Source organism: Schistocerca nitens, chromosome 9 (genome assembly GCF_023898315.1).
Source record: "Schistocerca nitens isolate TAMUIC-IGC-003100 chromosome 9, iqSchNite1.1, whole genome shotgun sequence".
Lineage (NCBI taxonomy): Eukaryota > Metazoa > Arthropoda > Insecta > Orthoptera > Acrididae > Schistocerca > Schistocerca nitens.
The window spans coordinates 443253695-443277946 of record NC_064622.1 but is presented as its reverse complement, the minus strand read 5'-3'; the positions used below and the strand labels follow the sequence as shown (position 1 = coordinate 443277946).

At 38.9% G+C, this 24252-nt stretch overlaps 1 protein-coding gene across 2 annotated transcripts in view; it reads right to left on the bottom strand.

Moving 5' to 3' along the window:
- LOC126202961 (phosphatidylinositol 4-kinase alpha) overlaps positions 1-24252 on the bottom strand; it is a 203645-nt gene that overhangs the window by 86294 nt on the left and 93099 nt on the right. For both annotated transcript variants that reach the window (XM_049937089.1, XM_049937090.1), the window contains 11 exons: positions 20834-21020; positions 20566-20669; positions 17586-17745; positions 15828-15987; positions 15558-15697; positions 15155-15288; positions 14936-15037; positions 14207-14380; positions 12577-12742; positions 3507-3710; positions 2905-3145 (listed from right to left, as the gene is read on the bottom strand). In XM_049937089.1, coding sequence (XP_049793046.1) covers positions 2905-3145; positions 3507-3710; positions 12577-12742; positions 14207-14380; positions 14936-15037; positions 15155-15288; positions 15558-15697; positions 15828-15987; positions 17586-17745; positions 20566-20669; positions 20834-21020 — 1772 coding nt within the window. The remainder of the gene's footprint in view (positions 1-2904; positions 3146-3506; positions 3711-12576; positions 12743-14206; positions 14381-14935; positions 15038-15154; positions 15289-15557; positions 15698-15827; positions 15988-17585; positions 17746-20565; positions 20670-20833; positions 21021-24252) is intronic.

The following is a 24252-nucleotide window of genomic DNA, read 5'->3' as shown; positions in this document are numbered from 1 at the left end:
GTCCAACCTCCCTTTGGCTGGAGTAGTGCAGTAACTCAACATGATATGTACTCAACAAGTTGCTGGAAGTCAACTGCAGAAATATTGAGCCATGCTGCCTCTATTGCTGTGCATGATTGCAAAAGTGTTGCCAGTATAGGTTTTGTAAATGAACAGACCACTCGATTACACAGGGTGGTCAGAAATTCCCATTACAGACTTCTAGGACATGTAGAGGGTAGTGAGTACAGAACATTTTGAATAGGAACCCATGTCCAGAATTGTATCGTTTCCAATCTACGACATGTTCAATTCAGATGTGTACCTCGTCAACGTCTGCTTAGGGAAAGAGAAATATCTCAGAGTTCCCTGTCCTGGTATGCAACAGGGTAGACACGATGACGTGTACTATGTCAAACGATCCCCAGATGTCACTTATTGTCCACTTTGCTGTGAGACTGAGTCAATACCTATGCATCACCAATAGAGGAAACATGGTGCAGTACATGTTTGCAGAATACACAGACATGCTCCTTGTGTATGGCGAAGCTGGAGGTAATGGAAGAGCTGCTAGTCAGCAGTATCACGAACGTTTCCCACACCGTCACACTATATCGCACAAACTGTTTGCCCAAGTTACACAACGGCTACGAGAAATGGATACCTTCACCATGAGGAGGCAGGACTGTGGTGCCCCATGGCGACGCCGCACTCCCGAATTTGAAGAAGGTGTACTGTGTCGCATTGAAGACGGCCCGTCAACGAGTACACAAAAAAATGCACGTGCAATGGCTGTTAGTCACAGTACTGTCTTGGACGTCCTGCATGAACAACAATTATATCCGTACTACTTACAAAGGGTACACGCTATGGGTCCAGCAGACTTTCCACAATGCGCCACCTTCTGCACATGGTTCCTGCACTGTTGCATCGACACGCCCGTTTCCACATCGAGTTCTCTTCACAGATGAATGTAGGTTCACAAGGAATTGTGTTCTGAATGCTCGAAATAGCCATGTCTGGGTGGGCAAAAACCCTCATGCCACACATGTTCAGGGATTTCAAGACAGGTTTGGAATTGACGTGTGGGCAGGTATTCTGGACATTATGTGATTGGACCATACCTCCTTCCATCCAAGCTCACGGGTCCCGCATACTTAGTCTTCCTACGACACATAATGGACCCATTCTTGGAAGCTGTGCCATTGAATATCCATCAGGAAATGTGATTTCAGCATGATGGAGCACCACCTCACTTTTCACTGGCTGTCCGGAGACATCTCAACAGACAGTATGGTGAAAGATTGATAGGCTGTGGTGGTCCAACCGCATGGCCGCCACGATCGCCGGATTTAACCGCTATGGACTACTTACTACTTGTGGGGTCGTATGAAGAGCCTAATTTACGAGACACCTGTAGAGACAGAGGAAGATCTGCTGGCATGAGTTCTGGCCACTGCACAAGACATTGAAGAGACACCAAGTGGGATGGAGTGAGTGTACCAGAACACGCTTCGGAGGTACAATGTGTGTAACAGCATTGCTGGTCGCCACATCAAGCCATTGTTGTAATGTATCGGTATGTTGTGGCTGGTGCCGTAGATGCTGGGTTCTTGTTGTTGTTGACTAATGTAAACCATACGGTGTAAGTTGTGACGCAAATGCATAAGTAATAATGGAATGAGTCAGTATTCTTTTCAAATGGATTGCAACAATTGTACTGGGTCACACCTAAGTACATTCCTCATGTGGGTGTGGATGAGATAATCATCTGCATTGAAACTGTCGTAGAACGGAATCAATACATTTCCCGACATGGGTTCCTATTCAAAATGTTATGTACTCACTACCCTCTACATGTCCTAGAAGTTTGTAATGGGAATTTCCAATCACCCTGTATACCAGAAATTTGTGATGGAATTCACATTAGGTGAACTGGGTTGCCATATCATTTGCTTTAATTGTCTGTAATGTTTTTCAAACCAATGGTGAACAACAGGTGCATTGCCATGGGAACAAGAAGTCAATGAATGGCTGCAAATGGTCTCCAAGTAACCAAATGTAACCATTTCCAGTCAATCATCAGTTCAGGTAGAACCGAGGACACAGTCTGTTCCATGTAAACACAGCCCACACTATTATGGAGCCACAACCAGCTTGCACAGTGCCTTGTTGACAACTTGGGTTCACAGGTTCATGGCATCTGTGCCACACTCTAACACTAACATGAGTTCTTATAAACTGAAACTGGGACTCATCTGACCAGGCCACAGTTTTCCAGTCATCTAGGGTCCAACCGATAGGGTCACAAGACCACGAGAGATACTGCAGGTAATGTCATGCTGTTAACAAAGGCACTTGTGTTGGTTGTTTGCTGCCATAGCCCATTAATGCCAAATTTCACCACTCTTTTCTAGCAGATACATTTATCGTATGTCCCACATTAATTTCTGTGGTTATTTCACACAGTGCTCCTTGTCTGTTAGCACTGACAACTCTCTCCAAATGCTGCTGCTCTCAGTCATCAAATGAAGGCCTTTGGCAACTGTGCTGTCCATGATGAGAGGCACTTTGGTATTCAAAGCACACCCTTGACACTGTGGATCTCGGAATATTGAATTCCCTAATGATTTCTGAAATGGAATGCCCCACCTGTCTAGGCCCAACTACCATTCTGCATTCAAAGTCTGTTAATTCTTGTTGCTTGGCCATAATCACGTTGGAAACCTTTTCACAAGAATTACCTGAGTACAAACAACTGCTACTCCAATGCACTGCCCTTTCATACTCCGTGTACTCGATACTACTACCATCTGTATTTGTACATATCGCTGCCCAATGACTTTTCTCACCTCAGTGTAAGTAACTCATCCACATTGTTCTTTATTTCATTAAATGTGTGAATTTCAGTACATACAATAATACCTGGAGTAGAAATAAGAAGCGCTGTTGCTCTCCAAAGAGCACTATGATGAGCTTCACTGTCTTTTGCTTTACATGTATTCCAAACAGCTTCAATCAACTGATCGGCTAAAGTTTCACGCGTTTCTCCACCCTGCAACATTCCTTCAACTTCTCCAGCAGAACGACTGCGCAGCAACAATGATGACATAAACCTTGGTGAGTCACTGTTAACACAACCTGGCCGCTTATCAACAATACCTACCTGAAATGTAACATTACAATTACTTAAAACACACAAGGTTGGAAATAGCACTGTGGAATCTTTAGGGAATCTGAAGGAGAAAGCTATGTGTAAGAACATTAATTCGTTCACAAATGTTTTATCACATGACTCTGCTTTCATGGCGCATCTACATATTGATTTCATTCATACCCAGGTTCATTACTTCTCCTCTCAACACACTAATTTCTCACACATTACTCATAATGTCATGGAACAAGCAAATGAATGCAGTCTGTCAGAGAAAAACTATGTTGCAAAGAGTATTATATCTACACAAAGATTTGAATTATAGCTTATAACACCATATGGAATTTTTTGCACATTAGTAACGATGACTTACACTGATCGGACCAATTGGTGGGGTGATTCCAGAGTACTGCAGGACACACTCAGTCGCAAGTGCTAAACCGGCATGGTGCCACTGACCCATATTCTGAATCTGGTTAAGGTACCCCTGCAGGTGAGAGCGTGTAGCCTGAGGTGCCCATTTCATTGCTTCTTGCACAATGCCTTGACATCGTGCAGCAAAATCTTTTACTATGCTCTGAAATAAAAAACATACATCTAATCTCAAGATAATATGTACATGACAATAAACACATTGACTGAAAATATCAAACTGGAATTACTGTTTATTCAGTTAATAACTAAGTCTCTGTAGTGGAAAGCTTTTTATGGATGTTATCAGATATCAAGTCAGAGAGTGAAGATTCGTGCATTCTGTGTTAGCATTGTCCTACTTGTGCAACATATCATTTCAACAAAGTATTATCACAAAGACAAGTTATAATGTCCAATCTTGGGACCTCTACACAAGAAATGAGGAAGAAATGGTGATGGCAGTGGCTAACATCATTCTTGATAGGGGTGCAGTGGTTGGTGATTTAATTAACCTGGAGGCTATATAACTGTTTTGTTCAAATCAAAGTCATAGTAAAAGGCAGTAATTACATATACTTTTTGAATAACAATTGTATTGTGTAAAACTGCCAGTTTTTGGGTATTTTATAACAATTCAATTTTATTATAAATTATTTTCTTATACAGCAAATTAGTTTGACTGTAAATTTTTATGTAATTGATAACACATGTATTTAAAGTAAAATGAATTGTGTACCTTTAACTCATAGTTTGTCATAAATTGCAGCAAATGTTGGAGTCCATGATGCTCAAAGCAACTTAACAGTGTCTTGAAGGGCAATCATTTTTTATTTTACAGTATATTTATTTCAAAATTGTTTCTTAGTTTCACAGAGTACATCTGAAGTGGAGCATGGTAAGGAAACCACATTTTATGTTCAAGTTTCCAGAATTCTTCATATCCTATAGCATATAAATATATTAAATGTCCTTTTAAAGTAGTAGTTGTATAACATCTTCCTAACTAGCTTTTCTCACAAATTTTACGTTTTTCATAGGTTTCATTAGGAGTACACTTTGCAATTTTGAGTGGCTGATAAGAAGAGACTGCCTCATAAATGGAATAACTGAGCAGAAAATAAAAGATTTTACTGAAAGAGAAGCTTTAAAGACTCTTCAGACCTCTAGCCTCAACTTGTAACTGTCCTCAGAAGTTTCCAGTTTCTGCACTCTGAATATTCCGCTCTGTTGAACATACATGAAGAGATTTGTAAACAGTGGCATGCTTCGTGATGGCCTGAAGCAGTTTGGGAGACAGCAGTGCCCTTCAGTATATGACTGGCAACATTGTTGCTACTATTTGAAGTTCTGATGGTTGGAGATTAAACTCTGAACCTTCACCGTTGGTAAAAACCTCTGCAGAATTGAGGAAGGTGGTGTTAACACACTGGGCCACTGGTTACCTTACGTGGCAAAGTCTTTTGACTATGTAGACCACAGCACACTGCTAACTAAATTAGAACAAGCTGTTCCAACTACACCTACAGGACACAGGTGACTGTGAGCATCCACAGCTCATCCGCCAGACAGGTGCAAGTGGTAGGTTACCTGCCAGACTGCACCTCATTTATGCCCATTTCTGCAGTGTGCACGAGTCATTTGTCCAAGTCAGGATGTGGGCATTCAGCTGAGGCATACGACTGCATAGGCTGCAGCTTGGTTCTACGACTGCCTGTGTGTGAGCTGTTTGCCTATCCTTTCCGCTGATGGTTAGTTGCCCTCAGGCAATCATCAGCTAGAACTGCCTGAATTGAAACATTATCAAATTAAGGTTAAGACAGTACATTGGTTTTAATCTCAGCTGATCCATACACTCCCACATAATAGGAAATGAGCTAGCATCCAACTGGGTTATTCGTGACATACTTTTCAAGTAGTTTCATACCATGGCTGCATATTGTATTGATACAAACTAATGACTTGCTTTTAACTGTCACAACTAAACCTAAAGATTCTCTGTTTGCAGATGATACAAGCATAAGCATTACAGATTTAGGTGAATCCAGAATCAAGTAAATATTATGATGGCAGGGTCATCATCCGAACTAATATTTCACATTCATTGAGTGCATATGAAGGTACAAATAGACTTGAAATGCCTGTGAATGCAGTGTGTGTTCCTGCATATAACACATGCATTATTATAATATGTTCCAATATTTCATAAATAAATAAGTCCCAGAACCTTTCATAAATTACAAATGTTAAAATGATAAGCAATTTGGGGAAGAGAATTGATACAATGATATGTGCAATACAAGCCAGTGACTATCTGCTACAAGACAGTGAACAATGCACAGCATGCTGCACTGCTCCCCTTCCTTGAAAAACCAAGAATCCACTGTTTCAAAGTGGATTCTAACTTCCTGGACCTGACTAGTCAGTGCTTCTTTGTACAGTAGCATAGCTGTATCTTCACATTCTGGTCAAGTCACTTTCTCATGGTCACTGCAATGTTACTTCCATTGATCAACCATGATTGTTGGGGAGACCTCCACATTAGAAATATTTGGAGCCCCTACTGTCGGTCTGTGCCCGAATTATGACAGTGTTTCATGCAAAGGAATTGAACAACATGTTCAAATTTTGTCTCCTTGATGTAGGATTATTATCCTTGACTTTGAATGTAATGTCTGAAAAGCAATGTAGGTTCAGAATGGGCCAAACTTGCACTTTAATCATTTTTATGATGGCCCAACCTTCCTCATGGGTGTATAAATTCATACTATTTTATCTAGTTTGCGGCTTACAAACTGGTATTTGGCATCTTTTTTAAAGCTCATGATTTTAATCCTGGGAATCCCACATCCACAAGTGTGCCAGCTTTCTAGGGCTTCTTTGGTTCAAGTGATGAGCTGTTTGACATAATCACACTTAGTATCATCACTTTGAAATGGACTGAGGTTCAGGAAAAATGATGTGAAATCTGTATTGTCTTACTTTTGTGGAGCATCACACTCCAGTAAGTCTGTCTGAAGGCAACAAGCATTGAGGACATACTACCCAATGTCTTATTAAAAGGTCATTTGGCCATGGATCGTAGGCAGTTGCCATAGAGTGAACAATTTTGCATTGTGAATTTACTTCTGCTACCAGTCTTGAATGAAACACTTTCCTGACAAGAGATCATTAAACATGGTGCTCCATGTTTCAAAATTATTTCTTCTAAAGAAAGTAAGTGATTTAGGGAGACTTGGTAAAAGTGTACTGCATGAGTTAGGTAACACTCACTACTATCTATTTATTCCTATTCGTTGACTTCGGAAACCTCCCAAGGATATCAATTCCAATTTAGTGAATGTCCAAATAAACGCAATACACTCTTTCTCAGTCTAATAGAAATTCTTCACAGACTTAGAGAACATTAGGCCCAAGCAATTATTCTTTCAGTGCATGCAAGATATGTATAAAAGTTGCACCTATGGCAAAACCATTAGTGCCTGTGTGTAGTTCCATCCTGGCATTCTCGTCAAAATGTGCCGTTACTGGTGAAAATGTCAGCACATCCTTAATGATACAGAAAGATCATTCTCGCACTTGTGCCAATAAAATCTGGCATTTCCCTGCAGTAGTTCTTGTAGTTGCTGTGCCTTGCGAAAGAAAACCTTTGTGATACGTTGGTTGTTGTTGTTGTTGTTGTTGTTGTGGTCTTCAGTCCTGAGACTGGTTTGATGGCAGTTCTCCATGCTACCCTATTCTGTGCAAGCTTTTTCATCTCCCAGTACTTACTGCAACCTACATCCTTCTGAATCAGCTTAATGTATTCATCTCTTGGTCTCCCTCTATGATTTTTACCCTCTACACTGCCTCCTCCCCCCCCCCCCCCCCCCCAATGCTAAATTTGTGATCCCTAGATGCCTCAGAACATGCCCTACCAACCAGTACCTTCTTCTTGTCAAGTTGTGCCACAAACTCCTCTTCTCCCCTATTCTATTCAATACCTCCTCATTAGTTACGTGATCTACCCATCTAATCTTCAGCATTCTTCTGTAGCACCACATTTCAAAAGCTTCTATTCTCTTCCTGTTCAAACTATTTATCATCCATGTTTCACTCCATACAAATACTTTCAGAAATGACTTCCTGACACTTAAATCTATACTTGATGTTAACAAATTCCTCTTCTACAGAAACGCTTTCCTTGCCATTGCCAGTCTACATTTTATATCCTCTCTACTTCGACCATCATCGATTATTTTGCTCCCCAAATAGTAAAACTCCTTTACTACTTTAAGTGTCTCATTTCCTAATCTAATTCCCTCAGCATCACCCGATTTAATTTGACTACATTCCATGATCCTCATTTTGCTTTTGTTGATGTTCATCTTATAGCCTCCTCTCAAGACACTGTCCATTCTGTTCAACTGCTCTTCCAAGTCCTTTGTTGTCTCTGACAGAATTACAATGTCATCGGCGAACCTCAAAGGTTTTATTTCTTCTCCATGGATTTTAATAACTACTCTGAATTTTTCTTTTGTTTCCTCTACTGCTTGCTCAATATACAGATTGAATAACATCGGGGAGAGGCTACAACCCTGTCTCACTCCCTTCCCAACCACTGCTTCTCTTTCATGCCCCTCGACTCTTATAACTGCCATCTGGTTTCTGTACAAAATGTAAATAGCCTTTCGCTCCCTGTATTTTACCCCTGCCACCTCTAGAATTTGAAAGAGAGTATTCCAGTCAACAATGTCAAAAGCTTTCTCTACGTCTACAAATGCTAGAAACATAGGTTTGCCTTTCCTTAATCTTTCTTCTAAGATAAGGCGTAAGGTCAGTATTGCCTCACGTGTTCCAAAATTTCTACGGAATCCAAACTCATCTTCCCCGAGGTCGACTTCTCCCAGTTTTTCCACTCGTCTGTAAAGAATTCACGTTAGTATTTTGCAGCTGTGACTTATTAAACTGATAGTTCAGTAATTTTCACATCAGTCAACACCTGCTTTTTTTGGGATTGGAATTATTATATTCTTCTTGAAGTTTGAGGGTATTTTGCCTGTCTCATACATCTTGCTCACCAGATGGTAGAGTTTTGTCAGGTCTGGCTCTCCCAAGGCTGTCAGTAGTTCTAATGGAATGTTGTCTACACCCGGGGCCTTGTTTCAACTTAGGTCTGTCAGTGCTCTGTCAAACTCTTCACACAGTATTGTATCTCCCATTTCATCTTTATCTACATCCTCTTCCATTTCCATAATATTGTCCTCAAGTACATTGCCCTTGTATAGACCTTCTATATACTCCTTCCACCTTTCTGCTTTCCCTTCTTTGCTTAGAACTGGGTTTCCATCTGAGCTCTTGATATTCATACAAGTGGTTCTCTTTTCTCCAAAGGTCTCTTTAATTTTCCTGTAGGCAGTATCTATCTTACCCTTAGTGAGATAAGCCTCTACATCCTTACATTTGTCCTCTAGCTTAGCAGTTTTGCACTCCCTGTCGATCTCATTTTTGAGACATTTGTATTCCTTTTTGCCTGCTTCATTTACTGCATTTTTACATTTTCTCATTTCATCAATTAAATTAAATATTTCTTCTGTTACCCAAGGATTTCTACCAGCCCTTGTCTTTTTACCTACTTGATCATTGCTGCCTTCACTACTACATCCCTCAGAGCTACCCATTCTTCTTCTACTGTATTTCTTTCCCCCATTCCTGTCAATTATTCCCTTATGCTCTCCCTGAAACTCTCTACAACCTCTGGTTTCGTCAGTTTATCAAGGTCCCATCTCCTTAAATTCCCACCTTTTTGCAGTTTCTTCAGTTTTAATCTACAGTTCATAACCAATAAATTGTGGGCAGTCCACATCTGACCCTGGAAATGTCTTACAATTTAAAACCTGGTTCCTAAATCTCTGTCATACCATTATATAATCTATCTGATACCTTTTAGTATCTCCAGGGTGCTTCCATGTATACAACCTTCTTTCATGATTCTTGAACCAAGTGTAAACTATGATTACTTTATGTTCTGTGCAAAATTCTACCAGACGGCTTCCTCTTTCATTTCTTACCCCCAATCCATATTCACCTACTATGTTTCCTTCTCTCCCTTTTCCTACTGACGAATTCCAGTCACCCATGACTATTAAATTTTCGTCTCCCTTCACTACCTGAATAAATTCTCTTATCTCATCATACATTTCATCAGTTTCTTCATCATCTGCAGAGCTAGTTGGCATATAAACTTGTACTTCTGTAGTAGGCGTGGGCTTCGTGTCTATCTTGGCCACAATAATGCGTTCACTATGCTGTTTGTAGTAGCTTACCCGCACTCCAATTTTTTTTATTCATTATAAAACCTACTCATGCATTACCCCTATTTGATTTTGTATTTATAACCCTGTATTCACCTGACCAAAAGTCTTGTTCCTCCTGCCACCGAACTTTACTAATTCCCACTATATCTAACTTTAAGCTATCCATTTCCCTTTTTAAATTTTCTAACCTACCTGCCCGATTAAGGGATCTGACATTCCACGCTCTTATCCGTAGAATGCCAGTTTTCTTTCTCCTGATAATGACGTCCTCCTGAATAGTCCCCACCCGGAGATCTGAATGGGGGACTATTTTACCTCCGGAATGAGACACTTAAAATAGTAAAGGAGTTTTGCTATTTGGGGAGCAAAATAACTGATAGTGGTTGAAGTAGAGAGGATATAAAATGTAGACTGGCAATGGCAAGGAAAGCGTTTCTGAAGAAGAGGAATTTGTTAACATCGAGTATAGATTTACGTGTAAGGAAGTCGTTTCTGAAAGTATTTGTATGGAGTGTAGCCAGACGTTGGTAGTAGGAGCATATTCCAAGGAAACCTGTCAGATCATAATGTGCCAAGAAGTTGGAAAATCTGTTATGGCAGTTACTTTTTCGACATCAGGACAGATTCACTGTTTCAGTTAACTATGTGGCCTGAGCTTTTTGTTTCTTTGGTGACAAAATGGCACTTTCTTGAATTCAGACCTAGTTCTGTGTCATGGACACATTTCAGCACAGTCTTCAAGCAACTTAGAGGCTCTTTAAATGTTGTTGTTGTTGTTGTTGTTGTTGTTGTGGTCTTCAGTCCTGAGACTGGTTTGATGCAGCTCTCCATGCTACTCTATCCTGTGCAAGCTTCTTCATCTCCCAGTACCTACCGCAACCTACATCCTTCTGAATCTGCTTAGTGTATTCATCTCTTGGTCTCTCTCTACGATTTTTACCCTCCACGCTGCCCTCCAATACTAAATTGGTGAGCCCTTGACGCCTCAGAACATGTCCTACCAACCGATCCCTTCTTCTAGTCTAGTTGTGCCACAAACTTCTCTTCTCCCCAATCCTATTCAATACTTCCTCATTAGTTATGTGATCTACCCATCTAATCTTCAGCATTCTTCTGTAGCGCCACATTTCAAAAGCTTCTATTCTCTTCTTGTCCAAATTATTTATCGTCCATCATTCACTTCCATACATGGCTACACTCCATACAAATACTTTCAGAAATGACTTCCTGACACTTAAATCTATCTTTAAATATATTCAAGAAAATGAAAATATCATCCAGGTAGCAAAAACACACCATTCATTTAAGATGTTGAAACATGTTGCCCACTATGCATTCAAAGATGGCTGGAGCAATGCATGACTCTTCAACAACAATACTGAGTTAACCAGTGTCCTGTTTCAGCTGCATCTCTGCACATATCCTTAGGGACAAGTTGTGGCAGGTTCATGGCAACTGATTGATGACCTAGAGAGTTTCTTGTCCACTTGTGGTGGATATGATTGTTGCCGCCACAGAGATTTATTTTGTGAGGCTGAGAACCCTTCTGGCTCTGACAGGAGCTTCACAGTTTGCCTGAGCATCCAGATTGTTTACTGGAACTCATCTTGTTGACAGTAGTGGCACATCTTCAACAATAGACAATGCTGGCGATATGGGTAATGTTCTATTTGCAGTCTGATTCCTGTTCATGAAGATGATGGCATTTGCATAGCCTGATTGGAGCCATGTGGATGCTGCACTCAACAATTGGTGACCACATCGATAAATGAAGAATGGTAATTAATTAGGGTATTCTAAGGAAACTTTTGCATTTTTTATTTGCTAACATTTTTTCACCCTACCAGAGGCAATGCCCAGGTGGACATTACTTAACTGCCATCCTGTGTGAAACACCGAGTTATTGCACACCTGCTTATCATAGCAATCAGTTGTCACACTTGAAGCTATGTATTTTTCGTGCCAGTGCTGTAAAAAGCTTCATTTTTTGTGGCTAGACAATTTTTCTAGATGGATGAAGGAACAAAGATTGGAGTTTTACATCCCATTTGCGATGAGGTCATTACAAATGGAGCATAAATTCAAATTGAAGAAGAATGGGAAAGGATATTGCAATTCAGTGGCCAGACAGGGATTGTAACTGTCATCCTCACATAAACAAGTGCAGTGTCTTATTACTGTACCACTTCATTTTGTTTAGGTGCAAGGTAAGTTTCATCACAACTCTTGTACGAAAGGCATTCCTGAAAAACACGTGTGGTTATCTATAATGGAGGAACAAAGGTAGGTAGGTAGGTAAGTAGGTAGGTAGGTTGGAATGGACCAAACAGTGAGGTCATCAATACCATCAGATGAGTGAAGGATAAGGAAGGAAAACGATCATGCCCTTTCAAAGGAACCATCCTAGCATTTGCCTGAAGTGGTTTAGGGAAATCATGGAAAGCCTAAATCAGGATGGCCAGATGCAGGTTTGACCCATCATCCTCCTGAACCTGAGTCCAGTGTGTTAACCACTGCACCATCTTGCTCGGTGAAAGAAAAGTGTTTTTATATCTAATTACCAGCTTTATCAATTACTTAACTGCCTACAGAAATTAAACACAACACCAAACATAATTTTATTATTTACATGTACATTTTTAATAATTTATCAGTAATTTATCCTACAAAAGATTTATTTATCACCACATACTTACTAATGCAACCAGGATATAGTTTAAGACATTTTGTACTAACCTCCCTTGCCTCTAAAGTATCCATAAGTAGTAAAGTATACGGCATTCCTGGTATGTGAACTGTTGGAGTCTCTTTATTAGGATCAAGTTCAAGTGAAAAAGATAAAACTTGCAAAATATCTAGCATTGACCACAGCACGCGGCAATTCCACAGTAAGTGTGGGAATCTGTAAATGCAAAGAATATATCAATAACATGGACATCATATGGAGAAAGTAAAGTCTGCTTGTTAAATTAATAAGAAACTATTGTAATAGATCAGTTGTTGAAGCATTATTTTCTTTTCCTACTTTCATATTTAAAATATTTAAATTAAAAATGAAGCTTGACACTAGATGTTATGAAAGAATAGTGTGACTGTCTATTTATCAACAACTGAGAGGACCAAGTATAGTGAAGATGATTAGCACATGAAAGGAGAAAGTCACCATAGAGCAATGAGCTGGTAGCTGCCTGTCTGGAGCGTTTACCTTTGCTGGGGCAATGTGACAGTTCTCGCATTTATCTTCCACTGATATCTTTGGCACTGTGTAGATGATACTCACCTGAAAATCAGATAGTAAGTCTTCAGCCTACACTCTAACTTGAATAATCATTTTTCTGCCACATTCCCAATACCTCTAGAAATTTTATCTACCCCTTCTGCCTCATTTGATCATACATCTTTCAAAGCTCTACCAAACTCTGACTCTAATACTGGTTCCTCTATGTCCTCCAAACCACCACAGATTTCTTCTTCTATCATGCCAACAGACAGTTCCCCCCTTTGGTATTATGTCCTCAATGTACACTTTCCAACCATCTGCTGTCTCCTCTGTGCTTAACAGTGTAATTTCTTTCACTCTCTTAATTCATGCTGACACATTTAATTTTCCCTAAAGTTATTCTGATCTTTCTATAGGATGACATGGCCTTGTGGTGATCTTTTACTCTCTTCACAGTTCAGCTGCCCTTTTTCCTTTTTTATTGTGACAAAAATCAATTCATTTGCAAATTACAGTAATCACAATTACCATTTCTAATAGCTGAAATGGTACTAACACTTCTATCCCAGTAGCATTTTTTTAACATGTCAATCTGATTTCACAATCTTCAAATCAATTCCTAAATTTTACCACCCACATCCTTTAAAAACATGATGAATATTTTAAAGCATGTTTCCCAAAGAATTGTATTTGTATTAACTGATGTATAACAGTTATGTCATTGACAAAAACAATTTAAATTTCGATAACTTCACCCAATGTAGCAAACTAAATTTACTCACTACAGTTTGTTGCTGCTGCTGTTAGCTAATGTTAATCTATGTTATGGCTGAAAGAATGGGAATGAGGTGGACAGAATGAGGGGTGCAATAGATGGAAGGGCAGTCACAGTAAATTCACTTATTGTCACTGAGGACTACATTTTTCATGTCCAATTTCTTCTTAGTATAATTATTGTTACTACTGTTATAATTACTGTTGTGACAAGCAGAACAGTTTAATGATGAAACTGAAGCGCAGAGACAAGAGCAAAATGAGTTTAATTACTTATATGTAGATTGAGAAACAGAAAAATAAATATGCAACATAATCATTCATATAATACCACTTCCTCAAAACTGAGATTTAGTTTCAATATCACTTTACCTGTCAACAAGACCAGAAAGATATTTGTCAGAAACTCTTCTTATCTGTTTGTGAATATGATTGAAATTTACAAGAAGATATTGGGCGTGGTTCTCTAATTCTCTTTCACGAGCTTCATCCTTTGGTTTATTTGACATCACATCCACAAATTTAGCAAATACCCTGTCACCAACGCTGTGGATAGATTAGTGTACCATTATATGAATAATAATAATAATAATAATAATAATAATAATAATAATAATAAAGCATTAAAATACATGTTTCATCATTTATTTTTCACTAAATTTTATGAAACAATTATTAAGAAATTAAATGGAAAGTTCTCCTCTCAAATCACATTGAATTTTTTTATATACATGTAGGAATAATTATACCCAAAAGGGCAGCAAATTACATAGAGTATAACAACCAAAGTGACTATCTCTCATTTCCTTCTCCTTCATCAAATGATGGGGATTTTGGCATTATGCTACATAAGAACAATAATGACACCGTTAAAAAAATACCCATCAAGCAGGTCATCTGAACTGATCTGTGAATAGGTGGCGTGTAACTTTATAAAATCTATTGTGTGTCATTCAGAGCTGCCATGTTCTGCACTGAGCAGCATTATCTGCAAATATTTTACCAGTCTCGTTTCTATGTACATACAGTACCAACATTTATGTAATGTGTAGTGATACATGTGCTTCCCTTTATAAAGTATGACATTAAATTATACGGCACCTGCATACGCAAGACCACATTCCTGATTTGTCTTTTTGTAATGCTGAATCGCTCAGGTACTCCAGGATTGGTTGCAAACTAGGTTCATTTGAATTCTCAACTCTGTCAAGAAAAAAATTAAAAATATCAACAGTGACAATTACAAATCCTTTTATAGCCTGTGCAAAAAGGCTGAAAGTGATAATACAATCTTATTCTTGTGCTTAAAACAAAATTTACCTCATTATTTCAAGCCAGTATACAGACAATAGATATGTAGTTTGAGCAAATGACAGTGCTTTTACATAAGCTGCAATGTCCGGTGGATGTTCTAGGAGAATCAGTATCTGGTTCTTGAGATCCTGAAGTTCATTCTGCAACATATACAGATAATAACTAAATAATTTCAAAACATTATGTTGTATTCATGTATACGATCTGATGCAATAAGTTTTCTGTGTAATATTTTTTATACACTCTCATCCCCAGTATTTCTCAACACACACACACAGAGAGAGAGAGAGAGAGAGAGAGAGAGAGAGAGAGAGAGATGCAGGAGAAAAAAAATAATGAAACAATTAACAATAATAAAATAATATGCACAGAAATAAGCATAATTATGTTGGTGATTACAGTTACTCACAAGTGATACACTATCATTGCGAACAGCAGCTGTATATTGTAATTCTCGCATTTCAGAACGTGATGAAGTCTGAGAGACAAGATATGGTGACTTTACAGCAATTACTTTAACACCATCATACCAATCAGATGGCCACAACCCTATAACAACACAACAAAATAAACACACACAGAATTTCACTTCAATATGTTTAATGACTTTCTCATGATAAATCCAACATAAAATGAACATAAGAATTTTCAACAAGTAAAACGGAAATAAAAATCTCACTTGAATCAGATGCTGTAAATCCCATTACTACGCAATATAACCAAAAATCTCTGAACAGTTTGTGTAGTCTAGGTTTTGGATGACGTATTGGAGGCAAACGGCGCATTAGCATTGCAATAACTGGAATAAGTACACCAAGATTGCCAGCGCTACTTGAAGCCTGTAACACAAACATTGAAGAGATTCTGTGTAATGATCAACGGTATTAGCCACTGAAATGAACTTAATTGACAAAATGATATCAAGAAATAAGCAAACAAAAATTCGTGAGTCTTTTTAGCATTCAAACAACGTGTTAATTTCTCTTGTCCTTTTCCCTTCTTCCTCTTTTTTTATCATACAAGACAAGGAAGGTAAGTTTTGTACACTTTTTTTCCTGTTCTTTTGGGTGTTGCAACTCATTGTATGTTTTACTGTAAACTATAATTTTTTGATCTATCTGAATGTTGTTACATCTTTTTCACCATATGGTTTACATGGAAAGTTTAGGTTCCATTGCATATGCAGAATATTCTGGATACATTTTTAAAAACAAATGAACAGGTTTCACAGCAAAACACGGTATTAGCACATAACTAATGTTACTTAACATTTAGGTGTGGGTGATTAGAGATGACTAAAAATACAAACACTGTTTTTCATACCTATTGCATTAGTTTCTGAAATCTCCAATACCACTTGCAATTTTAAAATCAATGGTTACTAGATGGAACTTTGGGTTAGAGGAGTGAGGCAGTACACTATAAATAGAGTATCCATCTTCAGTTCTGGAGCTGTAATTGTTTAAGCACTGATATACAGATAGAGCACTGACATGTTCTTGTAATTCTTGAAATGATATGGAAAATCAGCATGAAAATTGTTGTCTTAACTTGAAGAATATAGTGCACATGCCTATTTCTTTAGTTCCTATGGGACCAAACTGCTGAGGTCATCAGTCCCTAGGCTTACACACTACTTAATCTAACTTAAACCAACTTATGCTAAGGACAACACACACACCCAAGCCCGAGGGAGGACTCAAACCTTTGAGGGGGGGAGCCATGCGAACCATGGCAAGGTGCCTCCGACCGCATGGCTACACCATGCAGCGACTAAACTTCTCCAGCCAATATGTCACAGACTTAAGATGTCTTGAGCCATCATCACTTTCTGTATCAATATTACAGCATATTTCTATGAACTTATGAGGTAGAATTGCTTGCCAGCACTTACTTTCAGGAGGTGAAACTTACATTACTTATAGAGCATGTGAAAGTACATCATATTATCCTAGTTTTCTGAACTAATAGTTCCTTCCTCAGGCAGGGGAGAGTGTTAAGGCTGGGGCAGATCAAAAAGGAAGGGCAGGTCACTCAGACCCCAAGACGACGGGAAACAGATTTCTTTGTTCTGAATAGGAGGATAGTGTGTGTACTTTCATGTCTGTCCATCTGATGTACTGTAATTTTTCCTTCTGAAAGTAAGTACCGATCAGCAATTCTGTCTCATAACTTTACATTTTTATTGAAGGAATTTTCCTTTTGACATAATTAATCATATTTCCAAATTATCAATAATGTGTTCAACGAGTCTATGGGACACTGTCTTTCTCCTTAGCAACACTTCATGTTATTTCAGATTTGTGTTAAAAATATTGAAAATGACACATCCAGAACTGGTACCAGAGAAAAGTATTATTTGAAAATTTTACTGGAATTCTAATAAAAATATTTTTTCTTAACATAAGGACAGTTATAGTACTTTGGCTAACAGTACCTTCTGTGCGGCAGGAGCTTTCTCTGAGGCTCTCTTCCCTTCAAGTCCAAGCTGCACAAACAGCTCCAGAAGTCTCCCCAAAAGGTCATTCATTGCTGATTCCCCCTGCATGTTTGCTGCTATATTGGCTAAGGCATTCACAACAGCTGCTGAAACATGTCTAAATACAGAAACTAGTGTTAGCTTGAGAGAAGTAGCTCCCAATGTGACTTGTGACGCAGTTCATAGGGTGCTGCTGACAGTGCCATTAAACACCTTTAAACTGATACTGTCATTCACAGTTCATTAAAAAAAAATACCATTAGATAACTGTTACACTATAGGGAATACAGAAGCAGCACAATGGAATGAAAAGAAGAGTCTGTCACAATTATCGTCTTTTACCTACCAGGTGGAGATAAAAGAGTCTGCTAATAAAGTTCATAGCAGTTGCACTGGTAATGAGAAGTGGGCATAATTTATGAATTCTGTCTGCTGCCCAGTTAATAAAGTTGCAGCTCAGTCTGGGTAGTGAAAGCTGCTGCATAAGAAATTTGAATCGCCATGACAGCTTTTCTTATGTTGTTATTGCTAACCAGAATCACAAAGTTATCCAAAATGTATCTGGTGGAAATGACTATTCATGATGAGCCTACATTTCACATAGAGAGTGGAGTGGAGTGGAGTGGAGTGGAGTGGAGGGGAGGGGAGGGGAGGGAGGGAGATAGAGAAGGGGGTGGGGGAGGAAGGGGCTACAGTGTCTCTTAAAGAGTTAGTTTGTTTGTTTGTCTGCGTGTGTGTGTGTGTGTGTGTGTGTGTGTGTGTGTGTGTGTGTGTGTGTGTGTGTGTGTGTGTGTGAGGAGGGTTAGCACCTCGCGTGTGATACTTTCAAGTTCCGATAAATCAGGCAAATTTTCTCATGTCGCCATATATATTTCACAGAGATTTTGCTTTTATTATAGAAAAATAGAAATAAAATTAGACGTGGGAAATTACTGGTGAGGCACCTTTAATTCCTGAGTAATACCATTGTCTATGAGCTTTTCTATATTTTGTGTGTCTGTGTCCAAGTGGAGTGGGGGTTGTGGGGTGAGAGCAAAATTGGAGGCAGGTGTAGAAAGTGGGAGGGGTTCATAAGCTTGCTTTTACCTGACCATGAACTCAAATACAACATTCTCATTTGAAAGTGTAAGAGGCATTCAAAGAGAAACGAGCCGGAGGCATAATTACAGAAACCAGTACCTGTATGTTAGAAGTACTGACCCTGGTTGTTGAGACACTTGTCCGGCTGTTACACAAGGAGGTGAATGGCTGTCTCATAAAATTCTCAGGGCTGCGATGTTATCGAGTTCTGCAAGTACAGCTGGATGTCGTCATCCGAGGTGAACCATTTGCCCCTCAGAGCCTTTTCTTCTTTGACCAAGATGTGGCCCCCTTCTGATTCACTCCCTGCAGCACAGGACAACAGTGAATGCCCAGCATTACTTGCAAACCTTGACCAGCCTTCACCTGGCGATCAAATCAAAACGACCGGGCAATCTCACTCATGGGGCCATTCTGCTCCGTGACAATGCAAAGCCTCATATGGCCAACACAGTCATGGCACACCTGCAGAAATTCAAATGGGAGGTTCTCAGTGACCCTCTATACAGTCTGGACCTCTCTCCCTGTGGTTACGCCATTTTCGGTCCCCTTAAAAAGTCTCTGAGGGGCAAACGATTCACCTCGGACGACAACGTCCAGTTGTACATGCGGAACTGGTTAACATCGCAGCCCTGGGAATTTAACGATACAGCAGTTCATTGCCTTGCGTCACAGAGGGACAAGTGTCTCAACATCCAGGGTCAATATCTCTAACATACAGGTACTGGTTTCTGTAATTACACCTCCGGCTCATCTCTTTTTGAATGCCCCTTATATTATTACTGCACTAAATGGGTGGTTGCCAAACTTTTCTGGTTTTAGAGCCCTTAACACAGGCCTGGAAAAACAGTGCTTCAGCTGTACTCCTGCCTAGTGCACTGAGCATGGTGATGAGTGCAGCTGAGGGGTGAGGAGGAACAGGAAAATGAAGGCTACAGGCGGACGCCACTTGAACAAAGCAGCCAACTTGTGAGACACCAAGCAGTTTACTGACAGTATTACTTGTAATGAAACAAAATTACACTCTGCATTTGGTTTACTATTGCATCCACATACTTGTCAAAAAAAGAAAAAGTGGGAAGCTACATTGTTCACTGCAGAATGGGAATTGCTTTACTTTTTAATAGTTTAACAACCATGCAAAGTGCTTAATATGCCATTACATTATTATGAGCTGCAGAGACAGTCACTGGAATGTCACCACAGCACCAGCCACAATACCGATAACTATGCTAGGTGGAATGAAGGTGGTCATTAGGGATAAAACTGAGTTCAGGGTAAGTTGAGCAGTAACAAAATATTTTCTGGTCGACATCACTGATTACTCAAAGCCATTTATTCTCTTAATGCAAGGAGAGTGTCATTTGGTAACAGATGCTAACAAACAATATTAATCCTTAGGAAAAATCAGCTTCAAGTTCATGATATTGAATGTTTCTCTGAACTCAAGGCAGTCACTTCCAGACCAGTCATGACTGAGTAATTCAATGAACAGATTAATAAGGAGTATAATTAATGGAATGGATTACCTCTTTCACTACACAACTTCTCAAATCTCAGAATCAAACTTGCTACACTCACTTACTGTTCCATGTAACTCATATATGGCACCATGAGGTACTGGGGTGCACAGACTGGGAACCATGATACTAACCAACTGAATGATGCTATATAATCTTCACGAACTGTATTCAGTAACTATTAACTCTGCAACCTTTCAATACAAGATACTTCTGAAGAACTTTGAAAGAAAAAAGTGATAAAATAATCTAGATGCAAGATACAGTTCATTATATTATTGTAAGTAGAATACACACCAATTCCAGTCTTTGAAATCCATCAACATATGACAACTTACCTATACTGACATTTCCTGTCATCAGTTGAGGAACTGTATGCAGCATTGCTTGCTTCCACAGTTATTGTTGTAAACATTTTCATGATTTCTTCAGATACTTGAGACTACAAATGGTAAAGAGAAAATATTAAGAAATGATGTAAATAAATGATCAGTCATGAAGCAGACTGAAAACACATGAAAGATGTTTATCTAAGAAATGAACAACACTATTGATTACAACATCATTAATAAAACCAGCTTTGTGTATATTCTGCACATAACATACCTCGCATTTAGAGATAATCATGCATCCAAGTTGGTCTACAATGAGGTTGTCGAGAGTTGATGGAACACGACAGAATCGTTGCTGGAAGAACTGCAGGATTGTTTCTGTTGTCTTTGGGGTATCCTTAAGTGCAACAGCAACATGACCTAACATTATAACTATATTTGTTGATATAAGAGATGATTCACTGTAAAATAAAATAACAGACTAATTTTAATAGTTGAAATTAAAATAATTCATTATGAAATAAACTAATCGTCATGTCTAACACAATTAAAATTCTTGTGTCTTATTACTTGTGAGGCATGATTTTTTTTTAATACCATGAGAAATGGATAAGCATTATCACAGCTAAAGGAAACATTGCATACTTAATATGTAGAAATAATCAGAGAAGAATGGATATTAATTGCAGTTTCACTTACTATCATATAGTGAGTTTTGTTCTAAAAAAACTAGAAGTTTCACAATGTGGAAGTATAATTATTACTAATGAAGTGAAACTTAGCCATTAAACCCTTAATACAGTTCTTGCTGTACTGCATATGATGTGTAACTGTGTTGTATTTGTTACTAATATGAAAGACTCAGATTTTATATATTATTCATGTTCCCACTGAGTTGTGGATCTCTTATATTATGGACAACTGGAACTTTGTATCTTTCATTCATTTTCATGTTCTTTTCACTAACTCTTCTTTTCCTGTTTCTCTCCTCCTTTCTGTCTGTCCATAATATTTATTGAGTAATAGGTTTTTTGATAAAGAATTGTCAGTCTTTGGATCCAGGTGAAAGGTATAGGTGTTGCGCCAAAACTAACGCTGAAGGAGTCATAACTTTTTTATCAACTGATGTAGTCGAGTATGAAATTGGTTTGCCATATTAAATACAGGTATTTCAGATTTTTTCTCCTGGCAAATAAAGAAAGGATTGTCAGTCAAAGCCACACAGTGTTATGAAGTTCTTGGTAGAAGGGAGCAGGCTATTGAGACCCATAAAAGGCTACAAAATGTGCACAAAAAATGACATCACCGACAAGAGCAATGTGCACAGAGGGATCAAGATGAAACCAGTATTCAAGACAACCAGCATAGTGGAAGACCATCGAGGCTCACCACTGACATGAATTGTCAGTGATTGGAAGTTATGATTCATAATTCACATGGACTCGTGTGTTTCAATCTGCGAGTTGGTTGCATATTAAACTGTAGACATAAACTCACAAAGAAAATTGTGCAAAGTCTGCATGAAGCATTCAAAGGCAGTAAAGAACCAGTGGATATAGGCTGGACATTAGCTGAACATCTCAGTCTAACAGAACTGTCATTATAGGTTGGGGAATATGGGGTGGCAATGGGCTGTGTCCTTTTCAAAAGAGCCATCCCAGCATTTGCCTTAAGCAATTTAAGGAAATCTTGCAAAACTTGAATCAGGATGACCAGACAGAGATCCGAAATGCTATCCTCCCAAATGTGAGTCCTCTGCCTTATTGCATTTGGTGCATCTTCTTCATCTTCTGAGAGCCAACAAGCAGCACAAGAAGTGATCAACTCTTTTGGGGGGAAGGGGGATTACAAGAACACCATTATTCTACATTTTCTGGAATGCAGACATATCAATATCATGCAATACACTAAAGAGCACTCCAGTAGCTTCAACAAGCCAAAAAGAAAAAGGTGCAATAAAATAATCTCAAAGCAAATTGTGCTCATTGTGACAATGAGTGACAAAACACCTCTTTGGCAACAAATCATATGATCGGCAAATTGTTACAGTCCATTGATACCCAACTAACTTAGAGCCCTAATCCAACAGTCTTTGATTTCTATTTGTATGATCAACTGAAGAGCAGGCTTCAAAGAGAATGAAGTGATTCAGAACATCTAGATGCAGATGTAGATGGGAACTGGTACATGTGGGTGTGAATAACTTGTTACTTTCCAGGGAAAATTAAAAGATTGACTCCAACAGTGGCAAAAATGCATTGTTTTAAATTGTGATAATGGTTTGCATGCATGAATAATCACAACAACATGTGTAATATGAACAGTCTAGATTAGTCAATCAAAAAGTTATAACCACTTTAGCATTATTTTCCATACAGTTCTTGTAAAATATTATAAAGCACAACTTTAAAGCACAACTGTTGGAGCTTATGATTAATATAGCACTGTTGCATCCTGGCACAGGTCGTATCACCAGCTTGGCTAAGGATGTGGCCTGCATGGTGCAATTAGGACATCGACGGCACTGTGGACTGAGGTCTACTAAGGTACCTTTAATGGAGTGAGAGCTAGAATGTCTCCTAGGATGCTTAGGTCAGGTAATTTTGGAATGGAGAGAAGAGGTAGCTGGCTTCACAGGAAGTGAATATGGGTGCAAACACTTAAGGATTAAATTTAAGAACCTTATTTGAAGAGGTATCCTACAGCAGCATTTGTATCTTTGCAAATAAAGTAGTGCACCCTACCACTCTGTATGTTAGTCCTTTCCAATTACTCATGGTTTCTGAGTTCTACCTTTCATTATCAGAGATGAGCACTCTATTTGAAACTTGTTCTGGCAATACACAAGCAAATACTTCAACCACAATGAGAGAGAAGTGTGAGACAGCACTTGTTCCTCTTTATTTTCTGATACACAGAAAATATATCCACTATTATTTATTGTGACTACATGAAATCAATCACAATAGGAGATTAGTGCAAGACTACTTGTTCCCCTTCATATCCTGACAAAGAGAGAATATCAATTACTACTTGTCGCTTCACACAGCTGCTTCCATTCTAACATGCAGAAAACTCGAAATGATAACTGTTGCTGGATACGTATCAGAAACTCCATTGTCATCCCTCGAACATGTACAGACTTCTTGTAGTTGTTATTGCATCAGCATCAAAGTGTCACTCTACCCAAGCTGCTTTCTGGTAATGTGTCTTGGCCCCCTATACAGGCCATTTATACACTGGTTTTCCAAGAACTTTCGTGCGAGTTTCTCCTGCAGAGGTGTTTTCCCCAGACTCTTCTGAAGGTCTTTCTAAAGATTATTCCACAATCTTCTAGAAGGTTCTCGAATATCCTCACTATATGGCAGCATTTACTAGTAACCTCGGTGCCTGAGGATGTGTCCTCACAAAGCAATGCTGCTTCCTCAGCAGACTGTCAACAAGTCTGGCTTGATATGGAGCACTGGCCCGCTTTCTGATGTCTGCCTGACACCATGCCTTGTGTGTGGCTCTTAATAAAGTTTCTCACCTTGCAGTCATGCCATTTCTTACATTAATAAAACCTTGTAATCATGCCACTCCCTGCACCCCCCCCCCTCCCCTCCCACAGGTTCTTAACACATCTGACTGGCAACATTATCCACCACCAAAACAGTCTGTAAAAACTTACATTTATATACCTATGACGTAGAG